At 33.2% G+C, this 24,658-nt stretch overlaps 4 protein-coding genes across 4 annotated transcripts; 2 read left to right on the plus strand and 2 right to left on the minus strand.

The window, feature by feature from the left end:
- Positions 1–1,194: 1,194 nt before the first annotated feature.
- LOC130448578 (serine protease HTRA2, mitochondrial-like) lies at positions 1,195–3,525 on the plus strand. The gene is made up of 4 exons (XM_056785994.1): positions 1,195–1,711; positions 1,782–2,090; positions 2,204–2,552; positions 3,270–3,525. Exons 1-4 carry the CDS (start codon positions 1,321–1,323, stop codon positions 3,439–3,441), a joined length of 1,221 nt encoding a protein of 406 aa, XP_056641972.1. The 5' UTR covers positions 1,195–1,320; the 3' UTR covers positions 3,442–3,525.
- On the minus strand, positions 3,520–6,089 carry LOC130448579 (pre-rRNA-processing protein TSR2 homolog). Its single transcript, XM_056785995.1, has 4 exons — positions 5,875–6,089; positions 5,678–5,816; positions 3,757–3,890; positions 3,520–3,699 (listed from the first exon to the last, which is right to left on the minus strand). Exons 1-4 carry the CDS (start codon positions 5,971–5,973, stop codon positions 3,598–3,600), a joined length of 474 nt encoding a protein of 157 aa, XP_056641973.1. The 5' UTR covers positions 5,974–6,089; the 3' UTR covers positions 3,520–3,597.
- Positions 6,090–10,660: 4,571 nt separating this feature from the next.
- LOC130448580 (glutamyl-tRNA(Gln) amidotransferase subunit B, mitochondrial) lies at positions 10,661–15,863 on the minus strand. The gene is made up of 8 exons (XM_056785996.1): positions 15,693–15,863; positions 15,377–15,635; positions 15,010–15,325; positions 14,699–14,934; positions 14,470–14,649; positions 13,626–13,756; positions 13,452–13,572; positions 10,661–10,922 (listed from the first exon to the last, which is right to left on the minus strand). The coding sequence occupies exons 1-8, from the start codon at positions 15,758–15,760 to the stop codon at positions 10,704–10,706; spliced, it is 1,530 nt and encodes a 509-aa protein (XP_056641974.1). The 5' UTR covers positions 15,761–15,863; the 3' UTR covers positions 10,661–10,703.
- A 616-nt stretch (positions 15,864–16,479) lies between these two features.
- Positions 16,480–22,338, plus strand: LOC130448581 (NEDD8-conjugating enzyme Ubc12). The gene is made up of 3 exons (XM_056785997.1): positions 16,480–16,721; positions 16,778–16,872; positions 16,981–22,338. The coding sequence occupies exons 1-3, from the start codon at positions 16,616–16,618 to the stop codon at positions 17,326–17,328; spliced, it is 549 nt and encodes a 182-aa protein (XP_056641975.1). The 5' UTR covers positions 16,480–16,615; the 3' UTR covers positions 17,329–22,338.
- Positions 22,339–24,658: the final 2,320 nt, after the last annotated feature.

Here is a 24,658-nt window from a genome sequence, read left to right on the forward strand (position 1 = left end):
ACAATTTTATTGGTTCTAATGACAATTGCTGTATGCTTCACTGTGAATTATGAATAAGGAAGACAGGCTGATATACTGTTATATTAAATAGAAGCAAAATTTGGTACGTAACTCGTTGATAGAAGAATACCCTAAATTTTAAAAATGAAAATTAAAAAACTATGAAAGTCTTGTCTTGTTTTGAAAGCGAAACAAGAAAAGACTCTCGCAAACAAGAATATAGTAAGCAACACTTAACAAGAGTCCTTGAATTGCTTGTTAAAATTTCTATATACTCCACTAATACAAGTTAACTCAAACCCTCATTTTATTGCATTGTTCTAACTAAAAATTTGTTCTTTTATGGTATCAACTTTAACCATCGAGGTACTGGAAGTTATGCAGAAGCTCCTAATCAAATAACGGCGAGTAGTCTTTGCAGCCGAGACTTAATTCTACGAAGAAGGTCTCAATTAGGCAATCTAAGAAAACAGCTGATCTACGTCAAAATGACGGCTGAGGGGTAAACAATTTTCACGTTTTAACCTGGGTTTGCTATTTTAATTTTTTTCTGGTAGTGAGAGTTGTTTTGTATTTTTTTTATTTTATGATGTTTGGAAAGCTTCATGGATACTTCTATTTCAGTGGAACTACTAATACAGCTGAAACTTACAATTTTTGTAGTTTTTTCTATCAGTTTGAAGTAATTTGCAATATATAGAACACTTGTACTTATTTTGTTCTTAAATTACGGGAGTTTTATAAACAATAATTTCCACTAATGCATTCAGCTTTATCAAACATGGATACGTTGCAAAATTCGCAAACCACACAAAAATCTACGGCAAAAGCATTTGCTTACCCCACGTCAGGTTTTTTAAATGGATTCCAGCTGATCCTGACAATTCATTAGATTGTTTAATAGAGAATTCTAAGAAAAAAGCTGATACGTCAGAATAGCGGCATGTGGTGAGCAAATGATTTTCTCGTATGCACCCATGTGCATGAATACGTTTTTCATAAATTTCATCAGTACATTAACTTTAAAGTAGATCGTTACTATTTTAATTCTAAATTATATTCCCGTTTAAATTAGAATTCTTCAACTGCGCACTTTAATGGCCCTTTTTGTATTAAGACATCTAGCCAATATATTTTACACTGGGTAAATAAAAATATTTTCTCTTTTATAAATAAATTCAACAACTTACCATTGAGGTACATCAACATTCCAATAGGTGGCACAAAAACCGTCTTTCAAATTTAATACGGATAATTTGTCTTCCTCAGTTATTTAAAGGTTAAAAAAGAAGAGTAGTTGTGAAGGGTTAAACTTTTTCAATGTCCTATTTAAGAAAATTTTTAAAACACAAATTTTTAGTTAGTTTTTCTCGTTTCAAAAATTTTAAAAATGGTAGTACGAGTCAAGTTGAAACTTTTGATAAATTAATTAAACCAACATCTAGAAGAAATGACAAAAGTGTTGAACTGTTTGTAATATTAGCTACAGGTTATATTTTTTATAAAACAATTAAATATTATACTCTTATTCCAACTGTAAATGCGGCCACAGCATTGGGATCTACACCTTTAGCAGGAAGACGTAGACAATTTAATTTTATAGCTGACGTTGTGGAAACTTCAGCACCTGCTGTAGTTTATATTGAAATCAAGGATTCTAGGAGAATTGATTTTTTCACTGGAAGACCAACAACAATATCAAATGGTTCAGGTTTGTATAAAGAAATCATAAAAAGGTAAAATTATTCGTCAATTCCATAATTTCAATTTGTATGTTTTAGGTTTTATAATAGATGAAAATGGTTTGATATTAACGAATGCTCATGTAGTTACAAACAAGCCAAACGCTAAAGTGGAAGTAAAACTTATAGATGGTTCAGTTTATCATGGTCAAGTAGAGGATATTGATATTGTAAGTGATCTAGCTACTGTGAGAATACCAGCAAAAAATTTACCAGTTATGAAGCTAGGTAGCTCTTCAGATTTAAAACCAGGAGAGTTTGTTGTAGCCATCGGTAGTCCTTTAGCATTGAGCAATACTGTTACAAGTGGAGTAGTCAGTTCAACTCAAAGGGGATCAGCAGAATTAGGTAAGTATTAAAGAAAAAAATATGCTTTGAAAATATAATCACATCTTGTTTATTTGAGGATTCCATAAATATTCTTTATTAGCTTTTCTTATTTTGTAGTACTTTGTTTTCAGGTTTACATGGCAAGGACATGCATTATATTCAAACAGATGCTGCAATCACTTTCGGCAATTCTGGCGGTCCTTTAGTAAATTTAGACGGGGAAGCAATTGGAGTAAATAGTATGAAAGTAACTGCAGGTATTTCATTTGCAATACCAATTGATTATGTTAAAGCATTTCTCAAAACGGCCAAAGGTCCAAAAGGCCCCGATAAACCAAAAAGGCTGTATATGGGCATCACAATGTTAACATTAACACCACAGATTATACATGAACTACAACAAAGAAATCATCAAATTCCCAGAGATATAGAAAAAGGTGTTTTGGTGTGGAAAGTTATTTACGGATCTCCAGCTCATGCGTAAGTTGAATTACTTACTAATGTTTCATCAATTTTTGCTTCTGTGTCTAAAATTGAATTACTATTGAATTGAACTCTTATTCCTAGATATTAGAACTACTCTATGTTTCAGTATAAGTACAGAAGATAAAATTGTAAAATTTTGAGAAACCATTCTACCAATCAGCACTACAGCCCTAGGTGGACCTCGGTCTCCTCAACAATTTGCATCATAGCCATCATCTGCTTATTTCCTCCATTTCCTGGTAGTACAGGTTTTAGGTTTTTCTTTCCAATATTGTATTTTAAAGTGTACAAACTTTAAAATATCTTTACTGTTTAGAATCTCCATGATATCCCCTTCTCTCCATTTCAATTGTTCTGCTCATATTCAGTCAGTAGTCTTGAAATTAGCATCCTAGAATGAAGTTCCCCACCTTAGTACTCAAAATAATGGCTATTATTGTTCTCACTTGATCCAACACTTAATTTAAATTTTTGTATTTTCCTTCTTTTTTTCAAATTGTACATTTGGTTTAATATCTTAATTTATAATGTATAATGACCCATTATTTTTATCAAGTATCATCCAATCCTACAAGAATTTTGTCCACTACTAGTAACTATTATGTCACTACTTTTTTTTAATTTTGTCGTAATTTGTTTATTTTCCTGCTTGTTTAGTAAGCTAAATGGAAAGATGAATTTAATAATGAAAATTGAAATTTTTTTTTAAAGAGGGGGATTACAACCCGGTGACATAGTAACTCATATCGATGGAAAACAAATTCAACACTCAAATGACATTTATGGTATTCTGGCAGAAAACAAAACAAGAAATTTGAAAATATCAATAAATAGAAGTGGTAAAAGTATGGACTTAACAATCACTCCTGAAGATTTTAGTTGAAGTAGTCGTTTTTATATTGTTACTTCGAAATAAAAGTTTGTTCCTATTATGTCGCTTTTCTAAATAAAAACACATAAAAACCAATATTTATTTAATAACAAATGTAGATCCGTGTTAATTATAAACTTAAAAATAATTGTTTATTGATAAAATCCATTAGTGTTTTTTCCTTCGAGTTTGTACCACTGTCCATCCATCCTCCTTCGGTTCTTCAGACATTTCTATCTCATTATCATCACTAGATGAATCACTATTGGCCTATAAATAAATTTTTATGAAATAAAAAGTATAAAAAATTATTTATCAATTGGTTACCCGTGGATTTTGTATCCGAGTATGTTGTAACCAATTACTATCGGAAGTTGGTAATTTATTAAATTCCTCTTCACATTGCTGTATGTTACCACTTCTTAGTAACTCAACAAATTTGAAAAGAATCGTTGCTATTTCTAAAACAAAATAAATGCTACAATAAGGTAATTTAACAAAATCGTCAAACTAGTTGAGTACTATAAAGATGATAATTTGATTAGAATTCTATCTAAATAAATAAACTAACAGAGATAGCTTAATAATGTGTCGTAATAAAATTCAAAAGTTGGTTATTACCTCAATAATCTAGTAACCCTTAGATTTTAAGATATATATTTGTCTAATGGTATGACAATACATTTTCTTACAAAAATATGAATTGTTGGTTGAAACTTTAAACCAAGAATTACTTTTACTATGAGTAATACATAGTATTTGTTTTGAAAACATGAAGAAATGACAGCTGATGATTTTGAAGAACATTTTAGTCAAAAGATACATTTATTACCCGCTAATTCTGTAAAAATTATGAACAATGCTAGTTACCATTCAAAATTAAAGGAACTATTACCTAATGCTAATTAAAAAAGCCAAAATGATTAGCTGATACAAATTATTATCACACAACATCCATCCTTAACCTTTATCACCAAGAAAAGGCTCATGTAGTTATAAACACTGTGACAGGCGACTGCAGTAATGTTAATTATAACCTACCATTTGAGTTAACCAACTATAATCAATTTTTTTAATAGAAAAAAATTGTCTGTTGTTGTTTGAAAGAATTTTTACAAATACAAAGGTTTGAGGTCAACTCTGGGATTCTCCAAGGATGCATCTTGTCACCTACTCTCTTTCTCCCGTACATCAACGATCTACTTGACAAAACTGCAAATCTATAGACAGTAACAGATCTTGAAAACATTCTGGAATGAGATGGAAGCAATCTGATTGAGTTTACTGCAACAAATACCCAAGCTGCTATTTTTACAAAGAAGGCTTGCACTGTGGCTCAGGCTTTGGTCCTGTCTGGACATAAAATATCACCATCTCCAGAAACTTGCTTAGGTGTTGAGGTTGGAAGCAATATGTCCTGGCATAGTCAAGTGGCGGATTTAACCAAGGAAGCTTCACAAAAATTGGAACCCTCTTTAAGACTAAAAAGCTATATACTCTGCAAGAGCTTCTAATCTTCTACAAGGCCCATCTTTGGAATATGTCGCACATTTGGAGTTTGGGTCCCAAGCATACCTTGAGGATACTCTACCCAATACAGAAGAGAGCAACTCAACTTATAGGCAATCCAGAGTTGACCAGATACTTGAAGAGCATATAAGAAAGGTCATTGATCCAAAACTATTATGGAAAATGCTTCTCCAAACTGCGACACATAATCACACCTAGAACAGTATTTGCAAAACTAACTTGATAGGCAGATGTGGCTCATGAACACTGAGTTCAAGATCAATATTCAGCATCTCCACAAGGTATGCACCACTTAAACTACTCCAAATGTAATAGGGTTTAACCTCTTGTGCTTGCTTCTTACATAAAAAATATTGTGACACTGATATTCCACTCCTTTGCTTTACTATACTTTGAATATAAGGTCTTTTTCCTTTAATTAAAAAACCCAAAGTTGCTACTACCTTAAGAGCATTTATTATTAATAGAATCATTTGTTGGTGCTATTGAAAATAATCTCAAATTCGTTAAGAAAAATTTGAGTCTCAAATGTTGCTTAATATAAATGTAGAAGTAAAAACATAAAAACTACAACTTCTTATCAACCCATGATTATACTTATTTTAAATGAAATTGTTTCATCATGAAAAATAGCTAATTTTCATTCTACTAAAGATAATGTCATTTTCCTAACTATGTCAAACAATACTTGTTAAAATTCTAAAGTGAAGAATCTTACCTTTTGGGGAACCATCTTCAAAAATTGTATTAAATTTTTCGTCGATAATATCTTCTAAAAAATCTTCTATACATTCTACATCTAAATCTTTTTCTTGAATACAAAATTCAGATACCTCTTCAATACATTGGATTGCAACCTATAATTCAATTTAGATTAATAAAGAAATTACAAAGTCAATTTTCAAAATATTATACCTGTTTACTGTTTGGGCCTCCCATAGAATGTTCAACTGATAACCTTAAGCCAGTCCAATTACTCAGTATTTGCTGCACAACCTTGTGCATAATCTCCATTTTATTTGAAATAAGAAGGATTTATTGTTACTTCATATGTCCATACTATTTTACAACCTAATAATAACATAACCTTACTCACGACAGCGACAACTTGTAAAAGCACGGGTTGAGGGATTTGAAAATTGTGACATGTTTCACATGGAGCACAAAAAAATGAGCTGTTGGTGCGTTCCAGTAAACACTCAATACAATCACGTTACATTTATTCCAGAACATTATAATCATATACCTAAGTGAAATGGATTATGAACGCAAATCATACATACATAATATATATGGTTTGTGATTATGACAAAGTAAAAGCTGTGAAAAGTTATGTTATTGAATTTTTTTAGTGGAGTGTGACTAATTTACACTAATGTAAAATCAAATGTCTTCTTTGACGATATTAAAATATTTGGTGCTGACAAGGATGCTCCGCTAATTCTCTTAACGCTCACATCGACCTAGCTCTTTCATGAGTCACAGATCACCTATATAAAATGGGTCGTCGTGAGCGTTAGCTTGTCTGGACTGGAGCACTTGGATATCAGAAAAGGAAGAATAATGTAATCGTCCAAACTTCCTAGAAAAAGAACTACAGGTAAGGATCGCAGTAAAAAGCTCTATGAATTGGCCAATCAAGAAGACAAAAAGAAAGTGATGATAAACAAATCACAACTAAGATTTAATAAGGAAGAGAAAGTATGTATAGAGGATGACTTGTCACTCAAAGACCGAGAAATAAAGAAAAAAATCTGAACCAGGGCAAAGGAAGAAAAAGACAGAGGGAAAAGGGTAAAAATAGCACAATGGTAAACAAAAAAAGAAAAATCAGAAGATCGGACGTAAAAGAAGACTACAGGTGGGAAAGCTAATAGATAACAAAACAACAAAGAAAAAATACGAAGAAGAACTTAAGAGACTCCTAACAGAGCAACAGAGCTGTGGTATTAATGAAGAATGGGAACATTTAGAGAAAACCATAAAGAAAGCGGCAAGTAAAATAAAACCACAAAAAATGAGGCAGAGAAAAAGGGACGAATGGCTCAAGGCCAAATGTGAAGAAAAAATTGAGAAGAGGAAACGAACCAACCAGAAAATGTTACATACCGAAACAGATAAAGATAAAAAACTGTATGAAGAGCAAAGAATAACAACGAAGAAGACGTGTAGAGCAAAAAAGCGCAACAAAATGGAGAGCAGGAGAGATGCATTGAAGAAAGTTTTCAAAACAAAGAAATGAAGAATTTCTATAAAGAAATAAAAGGGCAAGCTGAGCAAAACACTATTTATATAAAAAAAGGAAAATAAACAATAGATGATATCGAAATCCTACAAAGATGGGAAGAACGCAGAAAACGAAAGTGGACAATGGAAGGAGCTTACAACCCAATATTGGAATAATATCGAAAATATATTGCCAACAACAAAGGAAGAAATACTAGAAATTATTCAGTGGCTGAAAAACGGCAAGTTCCCGGGTGAGGACGGAATAGAGCCAGAATTAATGTATTGTGGTACACTAATGGTACCAATTCACAAGAAATTAATGCAAAAACTACAGAGGTATAGCGCTACTAGATACAACATACAAAATTTTGATAGATAAAAGTATATGGAGAAAACTTGTTCGGAGATTACCAATGTGGGCTTAGATCTGGAAGATCAGTCACAGACCACATTTTCACTATGAGACAAACGCAAAGAATGAGGTATGAATAAGATCTAACAATTAACTCAGTCTTCATAGATTTCCAAAAAGCTTACGATACTGTGAACAGAAACCATTTGTACAGCATTACACAATCTTAGTATTCCAAAAAAGCTTATAAGCCTTACGAAAATGACCCTCGAACCTTTATCCACTACGCTGTTCAATATTCGAAGATGTATTGATATCTAGTTAGCCTAGACCAGTTCCATGCATAAACAAAATATTGCGTTACCATAGCAACGAACAATAATTTATTAGAAGTGTCAGTATAAAGTTTGAAGACAAAAAAGTAAACCAGAGTTACGCGATAAATTAAAAGAAAAAAGATGTCCACCGAAATTGTGAAAATCGAAAAATTGAAGTATCGCGCCATCATCAAGTAACTGTATTTAAAAGGGTTAAGATGTAAGCAGATTTACGAAGATGTGCTTAATACCCTTGGTGATCAATGTCCTTCGTATGCGACCGTGAAAAATTGAACTGCAAGCTTCAAAAGAGGTAAATTTTCTATTGAAGATGATGACCGATCGGGAAGGTCAGTTTCTGTGTCAGTCCCCGAAAATATCGATGCAGGTCATGACATGATTTTATCAGACCGTCGAATTGGGCTAAAACGGATATCTGAAACACTGAATATTTCATATGCACGCGTTCATCATATAGTTCACGTCAATTTGGACATAAGAAAAATTGCTGCAAAATGGATCCCGAAATGTTTGAATGTTGACCAAAAGCGATGTAGACTTCTTAAACCGAATTGTTACTATGGATGAGACTTTGGTACATTTCTACGGTCCAGAAACAAAGCAACAATCGATGAAATGGCGACACTCTGGTTCTCCAAGACCTAAGAAGTTTCGTGTCCAAAAATTTGCTGGAAAAGTTCTTGCTTCAGTTTTTTGAGATTGCCATGAAGTAATCATGATTGATTTTTTGGATAAGGGTAGAACAATAGCTGGAGATTACTATTCGACATTACTGACCAATCTAGGGGAAAAAATTAAAGACATAAGACGCGGAAAGCTATCGAAAGGTGTTTTGTTTTTGCAGAACAACGCCCATGCACACAAATCTTTATGTTGCCATGCAAAAAATTCGTGATTTAGGGTTTGAATTACTAGAACACAGAATATGTTGAGTAATAAAATATTTTGACATTGAAATTTTGTTGGGTTCTATAGTAGGCCAAAAATTATTCAATATATCCTCGTAGTATTAGAAAGAATAGTACGAGAAATCGGTTTGAACAGAACCGGGACACTCAAAACACCGCAACTACTGACATATGCAGACCTATAAAAACGGCAGAGTCAATGAAGATAAATCGAAGTTCATGATAATGACAACACCATAAAGGAAAAGAGCAATGAGAACAAGTTTAAAGTTATGTATATTTTGGACTGGTTATCAAAGACAACGGTGACGAGGAAGAAAATCTGGAACCGAGGATGATGAGGGAGAAAATCTGGAAGCGAGGATGATGAGGAAGAAAATCTAGAAGCGAGGATGATGGGGAAGAAAATCTGGAAGCGATGATGATGAAGAAAATTTGGAAGCGAGGATGATGAGGAAGAAAATCTGGAAGCGAGGATAATGAGGGAAAGTAAACAGTTGGGAGCGTTCAATGCGATAAAATCCCAAAAAATCTCCATCTATACAAAGCAATAATCAGACCAACAGTGAGCTACGGAGGCGAAACGTGGATTCTTAACAAAGCAGACGAAGAGAAGTTGATATATGGGAAAGAAAAATACTTACAAGGATACTAGGCGGTGAAAAAGAGTGAGATTTATGGCTGAGGAGGACAAATAATGAAATAAGTAATTTATTTTTAGAAGCAAAACTAAGCAAAATAATAAAATCTAAAAGAATATATGGATACGGATATAATGGAAAGGACAACTTTTGAATTCGCCATCAGATGCAAAAAAATTTAAAATTCACAATGCCATACTCCCTAAAATATATGGATGGCCAAAGCTGCACAAACCAGACAATTATTTGAAAAAAAATTTATATCAAAAACACATGGGATTTCAAAAAAAATTAAAAGTATAAAAATTCCTAACGAGTTACATGGAGAAAATTTCAGAAGATTCTTTGAATAAAAGGTAATAGGATCAAATGTCATAAACACTTTGTCAGTATTTATTTTATTATAAATAAGAATGTTGTAAATAACTTTTTAATTAATATATCAATAAAAAAATGGGGACAAAATTAAAAAAACAGAAATACCTCAAAATGAATTTATAAAAGCTATAGAACTCACATTTACAACATATTTCAAATATGAAAATGAAATATACAAACAAATTGATGGTTGTGCTATGGGAGTTTCCATTTTAAGTGTTATAGCACAATTAGTAATTATTATGTAATATGATTAGAATATTATGATAGATATCATGATTAGATACTTGTTTGTTATTAATTTATACCAATATAATGTAGGGTAGAATCGTGTTCTTATTAGATTCATATTTTGTTGCAACCTGTATAATTTTATTTCGATTTGTCATCATAAAGAATTCGTATTTTTCTAAGGAATGGGTAATCGATGTATTTGTGTTTTTGAAGAACCTGACTAATTGCTTATCACTGACGAATTTGAAAACGAAGAAACGATATATGATTTTAGTTTCGTCATTATTATTATGTTCTCAGCAAGCAGCTGGCGAGGATGTTAAATAGTTGAATTCAGTGGCAATAAAATTGTGGTTTCCAAATAAATGCGTTTTCTTTCAACTTCGTGTAATATAATGGAAGATCTTGAGGAAACTGTCCTAAGCAAACTTGATATAAATATTCCATTAATTTTCCGATGTGTAGATGATTGCATTACTGCCGAACTAAAGAATCAAATTGAACTTGTAGTCCTTCAATACTATATCAGTTTCGAAACTCAAGTTGTAGCCTTCAGCGAGTTCAGTCTCCTTAAATAAGTATTTTATTTATAGTACTTTTAAGAAAATATAAAACAATGAATACACTTCTCAAACATTTATTTATAAAAAAAATTTAACAACAATCAATTTTCCAGTAGATCCTTTAAAATAACAATAATTTTCTTCATGTTGGCTCTACTTTTACTTTTTGAAACTACAGCTCCTAGTAAAGCCTTAAAAGCTTTTGTTTTACCCGCTTTATAATCACGAACTGCTTTTTTATTTTCTTCTATAACCTGAATGCAAATATTTTTCAATTCCGTTTCATCACTTATTTGTAACAAGTCTTTTTCTTTAACAATCTGTAATCCAACAAAAAGCCATTTAGAATATATTTATAAGGGCAGGTCGTAACGATAGATTTATATTAAAGATAGAGAGAGCTTGTTCAAGTAACCCGCACAGCTATAGAGAGAGAAAAAACTTCGGTATACCACTCTCTGTCTTCCTCTATTCTATTCTGTTTGGACCGCTATGACGTCGAAGTTTTCAGTGGTGGGAACGGCGAAGGAGGGGGATAACAAGATTTATTTTCATGGCGAGTAGAGAGAGTTAGAAAGTGGTAAACTGATGCTCTTTCTATTTCTTCCTTCCAACACTAGAATTTCACTTCCGTACCGCTCTCTCTGTCTTTAATATCAACTCGATAAACAGCGATTAGAGAGAGTTAGTAAGTGGTAAACCAATACTCTTACTTCCTTCCAATAGTATAATTCCACTTACATACTGCTCCCTTTAAAATCAACTCTATGGTTTTAGCACCACTGGTAAACTACCGTATGGTAATTGAGTCTTAGAAAAGAAAAGAGAAAGTCAAGGTTAGATCGAGTCGGAAACGATACCATAAAAGAGCAAATGATCCTGAGAAAAAATTATAGAACTTATTGAGGAAAAGTAGTTGATTTGATAAGGGAAGATACAAAGGATAGGGAAAGATTGCCAAAAAAAATTAAGTGGACCCGACAGAAAAACAGAAGGAGAGGATAACAAAGATACTTGGAATAAGAAAATTCAATGAGTGTACGAGATATGAACGTTAATAACTGCAGCAACAGGAAAGAGTGGCTATAGACATCTGACAACACCGTAGAAATAAACTAAAAGTTAGGTAACATGTTATCACCCTCAAAAACCTTTTTTCTTTATTTAAATTAATAATTGTGAACTTTTATACAGCTCTTTATTAATAATTAAGTTGGAATTTCTGGAACCGTTGGTGATATTCATACTGAACACACTGTTTACACCAACACTCACAATTACACTGTCTGACGCGCATTTCTAACCAAGTTATCGTCTTCAGGGACTGAAGGTAAACAGTTACTTTCAGTCTCTGAAGACGATAACTTGGTTAGAAACGCGTGTCAGACAATGTAATTGTGAGTGTTATTGTACTGGTGGTGTAAACAGTATGTTCAGTAACTCTTTATTAGGTCAAGTTTTTGACTATTTCTCTTACAACACAATTCCCATTGTCCTAAAGTGAGTCTAACTACCACATAACTGGCTCAACTATTCAGTATATATCGTCACATAAATTTTCATGGTGGAAAAAACATAAGTTTGAACTGGTACTTTTATTTCTTCTGAAACCTCATATTAAGGGAAATACTAGAAAAAACCTACGAGTACAATGTCATTCTTCACCACCTCTTCATTGAGTTCCATCAGGCGTACGACAGTATCCTCAGAGATCAGCTGTTTGAGGACCTGGTGGGGTTTGGCGTCCCAAACTTATGCACATGGTTAGAATGACTATGAGGAACACCTCTAACTGAGTGAAGGTATAGGGGTCTCTAGGTAAGTTTTTATTGTGAATACAGGCTTGCATCAGGAAGACCTACTAGCGACAACACTATTCAATTTCTCACTGGGATCTCACTGGAAAGTGCTGCAAGAAGCATCCGAACGAATCCCGAAGGAATTATTTGACATCATGGCACAAACTACTTCGGCTCTTTCAGGAATGGTTGAGTAGTTCTAGCGAGCAGCTAAAGGAAGAGAACTCAGAATCAATGAACAGAAAACCAAGTATATGAGAGCTCCGACCTTCCAAACCACGTTACAAATCAGAGAACATCACATCCCTGCATGCCACCAATTCAAATATCTTGGTGCCTCGATAACTAATGCTTTTGGGTAGTCCATAGAGCGCTCAAGTTTAGAGGGCTCTCACAAAGTTCAAAGCTCACAATGTACAAAACAATAATCCTGTAGTCACGGATGTGAGACATGGACTATGACGACAAGTGAGTGGATTTTGAACTGCTGGGAACATAAGATCCTATGAAAGATTTTTGGCCTTGTTTACGAGAACGATGCGTGGAGGATCTGGAGGAATGTTGAGCTGAGACAGATTTGGTGGTGTTCATCCGGGGGGCGCGTCTAAGGTGGATGGGAGAGGATGCCTTCTGATTGATACCAGTGCAGAGCCATGTATGGAGTTCCTGGAGGATGGTGACTGAGAGGAAGACCGAGCCTTCGCCGGTTGGCAGACATTGAGGGGGACCTTATTCAAGGTTGAGGTTCGACATTGGAGACATCTTGCTCAGGACAGAAAGGATTGGCAGTCGATTGTTAAGATGGTTCTGGTTCCCAAAGGACTGTAGCGCCGGTTAAAGAAGAAGAAGAATGAAAGCAAGAGCTGTCATACACAGATCTTTTTACATTTAAATGAAGTAGAAAAATACAATATGACATGTCGACTTCTTGAGAAAATGCTTGAACAAAATTTTGTATTTATAGATTTTTTGTATTTGTATTTAGTTTCATATGTGTCTGGTTAATTTATGAAAACATATGGTATGCACTTATTTAAAAAAACTGTATACCTGATTTGGATTTTGGTCATTACCAGACAGCACATTCTCCAGCAAAATCCTAGCAGTATTTCGATTAATATCTTCTCTTTCTAGTAATTCCAATATTTCTCCAATGTGCCCAGGATTAATACTGAAAACAAATTAATTCAATTTCCTTCTATTATGACTCAAATAATTGCTTACATTTCTTTGGAATCCATGTCTTTCTTGTTCAGCATAGTGTTAACGTCATTAATTAAAAAATTGGCTGCCAATTTTGCACTAACTTTTTTGGCTGAAATTTCCTCAAATACTTTCAATAATGGACTGTCATTCTAAAAGAAAAAAAATTATTTACAAATGGATTTTAACATATACATATAGATTTAAAAAATAATAATAATGTTTTTTTGTCAGAACAAATTATTCCATTGTACAAATATTGTTATGAACGTATTTCCGCCCTAGAGCCGGTCCTGTCCATATGTATTGAAATTCTAAAATTCAGCAAAGATGCACAAATACTTATCACCTGATTCAAATACTCACAGAACATGTAAATTTAATGGTTTTATTCTTAACATTACAGAAGATGACAGAAGGAACGTAGTACAAAAAATTATATAAATTACCAGAAAATATTGTTTATAAAATGATAGCTAGCGAGTAAGTTTAAAAACCCTATCTAAAATGGCGATAAAGATAATAAATCAAGATCAAATCTTCTAGAGTAAATCCAAAGCAGTTTGATGAAGTAATATCTTTTTGGTGGTTCCATTATACTATCTGTTGTGTAGGAAAGTGAAATGAAAATCCCACATATCCTGGAAATTCCAGTAGTCGAGATTTCTTATGAAGATTTGAAGATTTTTTCCTTCGATCATGTGACTAATTTGGAATATTCCACCATGCATTTTTGATAAAACTTCTCAGATAGCTTGAATTTTACTGAGATTTTTGATAATTATCGTCATATTTCAATCAATTAACACAAAATCTTGAGAAATCGTACACTGAAACCTCCCACTTACATATAACATATACTTACAACTAATATAATGGACTGTTCCAATGTTAGACCATTTTCTTTTCTTAATCTCTGTCTTGTTTCCTCTGGAAGTTCAGGTATACACTTTTTCAATTCATCCGCATTAACACTTCCAAGTTGGATTGGACCCATAGCAATATGAAGAGGAGGTAAATTAGGCTCTGGCATGTACCTATAATCCTAAATATATGAAATTGATAATACTAGGTGTTAAGTTTCTGTGATTTACCTGTTCAACTTCTTTATCTCTCATTGCAACTGTAGTTTTGGAGCTAGCGTCCCACGCTCTTGTTTCATTTGTGATAGTTTGTCCAGCTTCCTTCAACTTTATCTGTCTACGAATTTCATATGAAACTGCTCCAGCTACCCCTCTCACAGAACCTATATTCTTGATTTCAGTTCTTACTCCTAGAGGTTCTGATTCTTGGTGGATAGACACATTGGCATCAACTCTCAATGCTCCTTCTAAAACAAAAAATTCACTAATCTACATTCTTATATATAAATTTGAGATAATGTTTATCTAATGAAATTTATTACCTTCCATTTTACAAGTGCATGTTTGTATCCTTTGTAAAATGGAAATGAGTTCTTTAACTAGAGCAGCTGCTTCTTCTCCATCTTTCAAATCTGGATCAAAAACTAATTCCATAAGAGAAACTCCTGCTCGATTTAAATCCACAAAGCTTTTATTTTCATCATGTAAACTTTTTCCACTATCTTGTTCAAGTTGTAATTGTTTAATTTTAACTTTAGTGGTATAAGGAACTTTATGAATACCCGGTGTGAATACTTGAAATTCTAAATATCCTCCCACTGCCAAAGGTGCCCTTTGTTGTGTTATCTGATAACCACTCTACAATTGTTTATATTTAGATAAGTTTTATGAAATACTCATTCAACTTACAGGTAAATCAGCGTAAAAATAGTGTTTTCTATCAAAATGAGAAACAGGATTTACTTTACAATTTAAACTTAATGCTGTTAAAACACCAGCTTCAACGCTTCTTTTATTTAATACCGGCAATGTCCCCGGAGTGGAGCAATCGAATAAGGAAACATTTGTATTCACAGGTGATGAAAATTGTGTAGAGGCTCCAGAAAATAATTTGCTCGCTGAATTTATTTGGGCATGAACTTCTAGACCTACAACACTTTTCCATTTGCTGGAAAAATATGAGTTGGACTTCACTCAACATTTTATAAATTCACGAATTTCTAACCTTTTATTGGATATTTGAGATAGCCCTCTCACTAAATTCATTTGGTTATACACAATTTTTAAAACCATAGTTTTTTAGTACTAGAAATATATATATATATTATCTAAAATAACGTAAGTTCAAACAATAAATATCTTTAATTATAAGGTTATCTTTAGGGTGTGATCATATGGGAAGGATAGAAATCTAGAAATAGATCTAGCGTAATAGAAGCAGCCAATCGGAGCTCTATACTATTTGAGAGTGTGAGCCATATTCTGTTTTAACGTTCATTATACCACCATCGATATTGTTTAGAATCTGTTAGGTTACAGAAATATACCGCTATATAGCACTGCTATATAACAGCTATATAGTGTAAGCCCTGCTTAAAGCTTTTATGTTCTTGGTGATATTGACAATAGACATGGCCATGTTAAGCCCAGTTAATATTTCTTTAATCTTTGATATATATGCGAATGCGAATACTGAATGCTGATTGGCTGTTTCTATTACACTATTTCGAGTGATTATGTGATCACACTATTTCGAGTGATTATGTGATCACACTCTTAGGTATTAAGTGAAAATCATCGAACTAATGTTAGTTCTTTGGTGAAAAAAGTAAATTTTATATGGTAAAAAATAGTTATTAACAAAAATAGAGATTGATTTCCAAGATATACTTATATTTCTCCAATTATTAATTTCATATAAAACATGCCGTTGACTTTTATGTTTTATTTCAAACTCGCCAAAAAACTACTAAAAATACCAAAAAACCGAAAAAAAAAAGATATCAAATGTCATTGTCATATTCCTTCTGACAGTTCACTGTACTGTCAGAAATAGAAAATAATTTAGCACAATAAACATATAAATAAATTTTTACGTTTCCCATGTTATTTTAAAATAGTAATTCACTCAACTATAATTATCTAAAAATGATTAAATTATTTTCATTAAAGCAACAAAAGAAAGATGGAGAACCATCACCAAGGCCAGGGAATCAAAAGAAAGCTTCAGCTGCACAATTAAGAATAACAAAAGGTTTGTGAAAATACTATCAAAGCTAAAGATATTGTGTCAAGTGTTATTTTTTGTAGATATTAATGAGTTAAATCTTCCCAAGACTTGTACAACAGAATTTCCGGATCCTGATGACCTATTAACGTTTAAGTTGGTGATATGTCCTGATGAGGTAAAATTTAATAGATGGTATAAATACAAAAAAAAATAAATTTGAAAAACTGAAGGATTCTTAAATATATTATTATGCAAGTCTCCAAATCTATTTGTAATTTTTCAGGGTTTCTACAGAACAGGTAGATTCATATTCAGCTTCAAGGTAGGTCCAAATTATCCCCATGAACCACCAAAAGTAAAGTGCGAAACTCAATTATATCACCCTAACATTGATCAACAGGGCAATGTTTGCCTCAATATTCTAAGAGAAGACTGGAAACCAGTCTTGACTATTAACAGCATTGTTTATGGTCTTCAGTACCTATTCTTAGAGCCAAACCCAGAAGATCCTCTTAATAAGGAAGCTGCAGAAGTTCTCACCAATAATCGCAGATTATTTGAACAGAATGTACAGAAAGCAATTAGAGGTGGATATGTGGGTGGAGTTTATTTTGATCGTTGTTCAAAGTGATTGAAATTTGTGTACATACAAAACTAATAAGATCTACATCAGGTAGTCCCTGAAGATTGTGTATGTAAATGAAGTTATTTGAAATTGGCAAATTTAATAACAAAATAGATACATAGTCAATTCTTTATAACCTCATTTCAATATCTTTCTCTCATGTGGACTTTTATGAGAACAATTTTTACTCTATTTAAATCAATTAATTACAAAGAGTTGATTAATCAAAAATATATGTTTTCATTTATCAATGCTTCTTTTCTAAACAAAATGAACTCATTAACAAAATAAAATTATACCTGAACATATTACCCTTTATAAAATTTTATTATGAAATAATTTTGATGTACAGAAATATTTGATTTAATTTTCAATTGAACCAAATATCCTAATAGTATGTAAACTCAATAGCTTTGTTTGGGGGGTTAAATTCCTATTGAGTTTTTAGGGACCCATCACTTACAAACCAAAATTGTCATGAAGTCATTGACCTGTGAACGACAATTTTGGAAGTGCGCATTTGGTCAATTTCTAAACTGATTTGGAATCAGACCTGTGAACAAAACTAACATCTAATGGGTCACCACACATCGGTTTAGTAACATAACTATTTTCAGGGACTGTCTCCTAGGTAGAACAGCATAAAAGTTTTTCTAAGGGCAACCTACATTGATATGAATTTCTAATGTTCATACCACAATGGTCTGTTCTTCCCCATGGAGTCCATAATAAGTCTCCTTCGAATTTTCGCATTTATCAGACCCCACAACTTCCATGTAATGTAATCCATTCAACAACCTCTAAACTCTTCCTTTTATGGTTCTTCCAGCTCCCTCATTTTATATGTTGCAATACTTTTGACAATCCCATTGGATATATCCCTTATGTTAATACTTCATCATTACTCAAACACAAAATTGAGTATCTGCAGAGCTTGTCTTGTATTATATCCCATTGGAGACTATAAGAATCTTCTGAATACTTTCACATTCCATATGATGTTCAATGAAGAAGAACACAGACAACTAAACAAGCAATGAGAGGAGAGAGAAAACTTTTTTGTGTTAGTTTGATTGGAAAAATAAGGAAATTTTTATATGATATATAATTTTCTTAGGAATGGACCTAATTTAAGAAAAATTAGGTTAGGTTAGTGAGTATGTCTGCTGTTTATCGTCCATAATTGAACTTGTGGGTTTGGAATTACAACAAACTGCCTCGATGCAGCTTTTGGGATGCATTGACCAGGTGGAAGGGCAGTGACAGCGTATGTGTTATTTTCAGTCGTGAAAATAATAGTGATAGTGAACAAGTTAGTCCTAGGAATTGGATTCACCTAATGACGATAGAGGAGTTTTCAAAAAAAGGTAGGAAATTTTCTCGAAGTTCTTCATAAGCCATTGCTAGAAGCTGTATGAGGAATAGGAAAGTGTCGTCTTGAATATTCGAGGAAAAAGCCATATAGTAGTGTAGTAGTGATCCAGGCATTTGCTAAATTCGATTCGTCCTCTACGAGGGTGATTAATTTGTTTGCATCTGACAGTGGAAGAGCCAATGTGATTCACGAAAGTTGTATTTCGCTTTTGGGAAAAGGGTATTCTGTCAGCTGTGCTGGTCATTGTATCACCAAGAAAGGGTATTCTTGGAATTCAAGTCACTTGTAACAATGACTTTAGGAAGAGTGGATACATATTCAAGAAGGTCAATAGAAAGGTTTCGATATGGTTTGTTGTAATAGGAATAGATTATGAAAATCCAAATTCTGTTAGAATGGCAATGCTTATATAAATATATACAAAAATCCCTGCAGACATAGAAACGTAACTTTTTCTAGCATGATGTAACCAGCTACGTATAATTTGGTGCTATTGTATACCAATGGAATAGTACATTCCTTGCCATTACTTATATTGTGACGCCCGTATTGCGCTTTAGAAAACGGATTTTCAGTTGTAGGCAATTATATGTGTCATTATAACCCCATGGGAAATTTTAATATACAGTAAAATCGATAGGTAACGTTGACAACAGCGTCTGCACGTGTGCCACACAACGATAACGCAACCTAACCTAGGGTTGCCAACCTCAAATTTTAAAAACCAGAATTTGAAGATAGAAAAACCAGGACAATTCTGTTTAAAAACAGGACGCATTAATAGAGTTGCAATATTTGAATAAATAGTGAAAACAGGTGAAATAAAATTCTAACTATTAGATACTATAACTTATAGTATCTATTATTTTTATTATTATTATTGTTGACAATAGTAGGTGGTTAAAAGAAAAAAAACTATGAAACTATTGTTTCATAAATTTAAAGATGAAAGTTTTTCAGAATACTGTTCACACTTTTCAATCTACTAAAAGTCTGTTCTTGAAAATGTTTGTATTTGCAAAGGTCACTGTCTCTTCTTCTAATGCATTCCACATATATACTATACGATTTGTCAAAAAGTTTTTCCGGGGCAACTTTCAGTTTGTTTGTTCCAGCTCTTTCTCTAACACCAAAGCTCGTATTACAATTATCTCCTGAGAATGCAATACATTCTTATGTTATATTTTTGAAGCTGATCACTTACTAAACTCGCCAAAGTTTCTGCAGTTTCATCGGAAACTGTTTCAATGTCTAATATCTTGGACTTTATGCCTTCACCACGATAATCGAAATACTGAACCAATAAAGGAATTAATTTAATTGCTCTATGATTGCTAACATCACAAGAGACACTAACACACACAATGAGGGTTTAAAACGTCAGTTGCTTTTGTTCTGCTACACGTCATGTCTTTTGCGATTTGTACCTCTTCAGCAGCCTAGTCTTTCTTTATAAAAATGTCTAAGGCTCAGAAATTCCTACCTGGAATTGTAATCTCTTCTTATGCTTGGCTGTTTTATGATGTTCCTCAATATCTATCGCACCTCTACTGGCTATAGATATACTAGATTCAGCAATACAATACACTTCAGAATCGGATTTGCCGCGTTTGAACGACGGAAACCTTTTTCCTAAAGCTTCATTGAAAGTGCTTTATAGTTTCGACATACTTTAGAGGAAACATTAAACTTATAAACACAGCTGAAACAAAAGAAATTCCGGTAAAAAGCGAGGTCGTAAATTAGAAATTAACACATTTACAAGTTTCTTTCTACTTTAATTTGTATTCTCTGAATAAATAATACCAATAATACAATACGATAATAAACACTACAATACAATCATGAAAGAGGAGCGCGAATTTAAAAATCCATGACGCGGCTTAAAAACTATTCAGGACACTACAAAAACTAGAACATGTCCTGGGAAAACAGGACGGTTGGCAACCCTAACCTAACCTAAACATAACAACCAAATAATTTAAATAAAAACCCTTTAACGGCGCGGCGAGAATAATTTTTTGTGTGCAAAACAAATAAAAATAGTATGGTTATATAAAAAATTGTTTATTTTTATTGTTTTTACATTTTTTCTTGAAAAAAAAATAGTACTTTTCTCAAAATGTACTGTTACATATAATTGACGCTAGCTGTTTATGGTATACAAAATGTCTACGTTTAATTAAATTGCACTGTAAACATAATCCAACATCACATTTAACACAAAACGAACGTATATTCGTTTAGCATCCTTCACTAGTACAACGGCGTCTTTTATTATTAGGGATATTGGTTAAGAATCCACGTCAGTTGTTTGTCCAGATTATCGAGCTTCTCAATTATAGAGTAAACGCTGCGGTAGTTTTCAGGACAGATAATGATACGAATGTCCTGGGTTTCTTCTGAACTAATGCTCAGGACTCCCTATGCGGCCGCGGTTATATTTGCGGTTACAAAACTTTCTCCCATCAATTTGAAAGTTAATACCTGGACCACTAATCTTGCTACGTGAATGTTGCTCAGCTGAGAAAGTCTCAACGACCATTCATCTCGCAACAGTGTTATTAAAAAACAATTCCAATAGGCCGGACTTACCGGTGAGCTATTGTTTCAGATGAAAGCATAGTGCGTTCAGATCTCATGTCCAATAGGCAATGGCTTTCGAGTGAATCTATAGAGCAACCTAAAAAGCACAACTATAATAATGAATAAATAATTTACATATCTAATATCGTTGTGAGGAGGTAGACGAGACTCCTCAAACTAAGTGTCCTTATCCACGCGTCGAGTTCTACAGAATGAACGTCTCCGCGGTAATAGAACACTCTAAAGCCATGCTGGGCAGTATTGATTTCCATCCTTATTAGATGGCGGTCACACTGCTTTTCTATAGACACCAAGCTTTGCTGATGTGTCCAAGAATAAGCCGCATCTTTAGTGATGAAGGGCAGTTTGCGCGAGTTCCAGGTAGGTACATATAGATCTATGTTCCAAAGTATATCAAATACGAGTAATTGGAAATAATAATAAGTTGCAGCAACAAACAAAAACTTTTAAGAAAAAGAAAAGGAAGCGACCGTTCTGTTTAAAAGCAAAACACAATGTTGGCGTCCAAAACAGTCGCTAGCAGCGAAAAATTATTAAGTGCATGCGTGGTGATGATTTTGACAACCCCACCTATCGATTTTACTGTATATTAATAGAACATATAATTGCCTACAACTTTTTAAGGGGACGTTTTCTAAAAAAAACTTTCTTGTATAGGTGACAGTCCTCTATCGAAATTATATACGATACCTTAAAATATTTGTGTACTTAACCGAATTTGATCCCCTCTAATGCTCTTCATATCTTAAATCACTTTTTTAGCCAAATATTTGACAGTTTTTTATTGCAGAAAATGCCTTACAAAAGTTTATTCTACAAAATAATAATTTGGAAATGTGAAAGTCTTGTTAATTCATTATTAGATTGGGAGAGTTCAAAATATGCCATGTGAAGCTGTCCAATTTTTCTTCTGAGTTCACCATATATTAAGCTTCTACAATTGTTAAAAGTTTTTCTGTTTCCAGTAACCCTTTACTGCATTAATTTATATATTTTGGTGAATAATTTGGAAGTAATAAACTATTTTTATTATATATTATCGTTACAATTTATTGAGTATGAATGGGTAATAGCCCAGTTGCTGGAGGCCACAGGTACAACTTATAAGAAACAAGGGTGAAATTTTTTAAAAGTACTTTAAAGTATGCTTATTGATGTAAGAAAAACATTCTTAAAGTAAAAAAAAATTTCGAGAATCATTTTTATTTTCAAAATTTCCCATTATTTCAGTCTGTGATGAAGATAGAAAAAAAATACTACGTTATAGGGTAAGTTTTTCTCGATAAAAAGATCCCTTACACTTTTTTGTGTAAAAGCTACAGTTTTTTCGGAAAAAATTCTAAAAAATTATGATGTATTCCGCGCGCGAGATGCGCTGACTGCGTAAACTACGAATTCCGATTTGTACATCGCGATATCTCAGGAATGGCAACTCTTAGGAAAAAAATCATAGTGACCATTGTTGTAGAGAATTTTAAGATCTACAACTTTGGTTTGAGATTTTTTAGGGAATTTTTAAAATTTCACTTATAATGGTAAGCTCCAGCTCTCCACCTAGCGTTACCAGGCGTCCGGATAAAGCTGGACATAGGTAGACTTTTTTATCGCGTGTTCGGCCAAAATAAACGATATCCAGCTTTTGTCAGGCTGTTTACATTTCGCAAACGAGCGTGGACTAGCGCAGGCGACGAGGTCGATTGTATATCGCTCTCGCAGGCCCAAGTGCCGCCCGTCGCCCGTTTTCTGAACATTAACAAAGAGTACGTTGATTTCAAGAAGCAGTTAGCACATAAAAAATGGTTGTGCTATTTTAAATCTATGATAATTCAAGATTGCTTTTCAGAATTTCTAATTATTGTCAGTATTACTTTGCTATCACAGGTAAACGTTAAAAGAGCTTTCTTTATGATAGATTACCGATGGGCGAAAGAACGCAACAGATTACATGTTGATACTGTTGCCAAAATGTTGGTTGTATAATATAATTTATGACATTTGACATGTAAGGATTTTTATAAATACATTTTGAAAGAAATTGATCTCTTAAAGCAGGTTTCGGTGAACCAAAAATATTAACACTGAGACAACAATGTAGAGTCTCGCGCCTTTCTAACCAAATATCCGGCCAAACTGGCTATTAGGTTTGACTACCTGGCAACCCTATCTCCTGAATACACTGTTTACACTACCACTACACCAACACTCACAATTACACTGTCTGACGCGTGTTTCGATAACCAAGTTATCGTCTTCAGAGACTGAAGGTAAATTTTACCACTACACCAACACTCACAATTACACTGTCCTACGCGTGTTTCGATAACCAAGTTATCGTCTTCAGAGACTGAAGGTAAACTAAAATCTAATAACTTGACTTACCTGTTTTATACTAAATTTTCCCACCAATAAACCTTCTCCCGCGAAAATTATTTTCAGTGGAAAAACTTCCTTGGTGGGAATCTTCACATTCATTCCTTGACTACTAAATTATAGAGTGGACTGTAATGAATTGGCCCTTTGTCCCTATTTAAGCTACTCTACCTGATCTTCCGGTCCGTCCATATATTTCAAATTTGAAATATGGACAGCCCACTCTATAGTTTAGTAGTCAAGGAATGATTGTGAAGATTCCCACCAAGGAGTTTTAGTATAATACAAGTAAATCAAGACATTGGATTTCAGTTTACCTTCAGTGTCTGAAGACGATAACTTGGTTATAGAAACGAGCGCCAGACAGTGTAATTGGAGTGGTGGTGTAATAATATTCAATATAAATATCTCCAACGGTTCCAGAAATTCCAATTTTATCCTATCTCCACCAATATTTGGCTTTCCAGTAATTTTTGTTATTTGACTACTATTTTTATGTTTAAATTGACCGGACTACTTGGTATACAGATACTTTTGTATACGTAAAATCTTGAGGAAACCCAATACACGTTTATGAACGACGAAAATTGAAGCACTTCGATTATTTTAATTTTTTGTTAAATTTACAATTATGTCTAGTAAATATTCTCAAAGTGCTCCGATTTTCGACATTCAAAAACGTATTTTCTTGTTTTTTCAATCAGTATTCAGTATTTACTGATGTAATAATTTGAAATAGTTAATAAAAAAAAATGATTTTTCAATACAACAGTAATAAAAAACAGGTACACAGGAGGTCCGAAAAGTCGCGCAGGTAGCTGACCCAAATCTAGCAGACCTTAGATATCAGCACCTATGCAAAGAAGAGTTTAATTGAAACGACTAAGAAAATTGGAAATATGTTTGTGTCTTTATTGCACATGATGTGGTAAAGGGTTAAAGCAGTAAAATTTGTAGAATTATGGAGACTATAACTTAACCTAC

Source organism: Diorhabda sublineata, chromosome 9 (assembly GCF_026230105.1).
Source record: "Diorhabda sublineata isolate icDioSubl1.1 chromosome 9, icDioSubl1.1, whole genome shotgun sequence".
NCBI lineage: Eukaryota > Metazoa > Arthropoda > Insecta > Coleoptera > Chrysomelidae > Diorhabda > Diorhabda sublineata.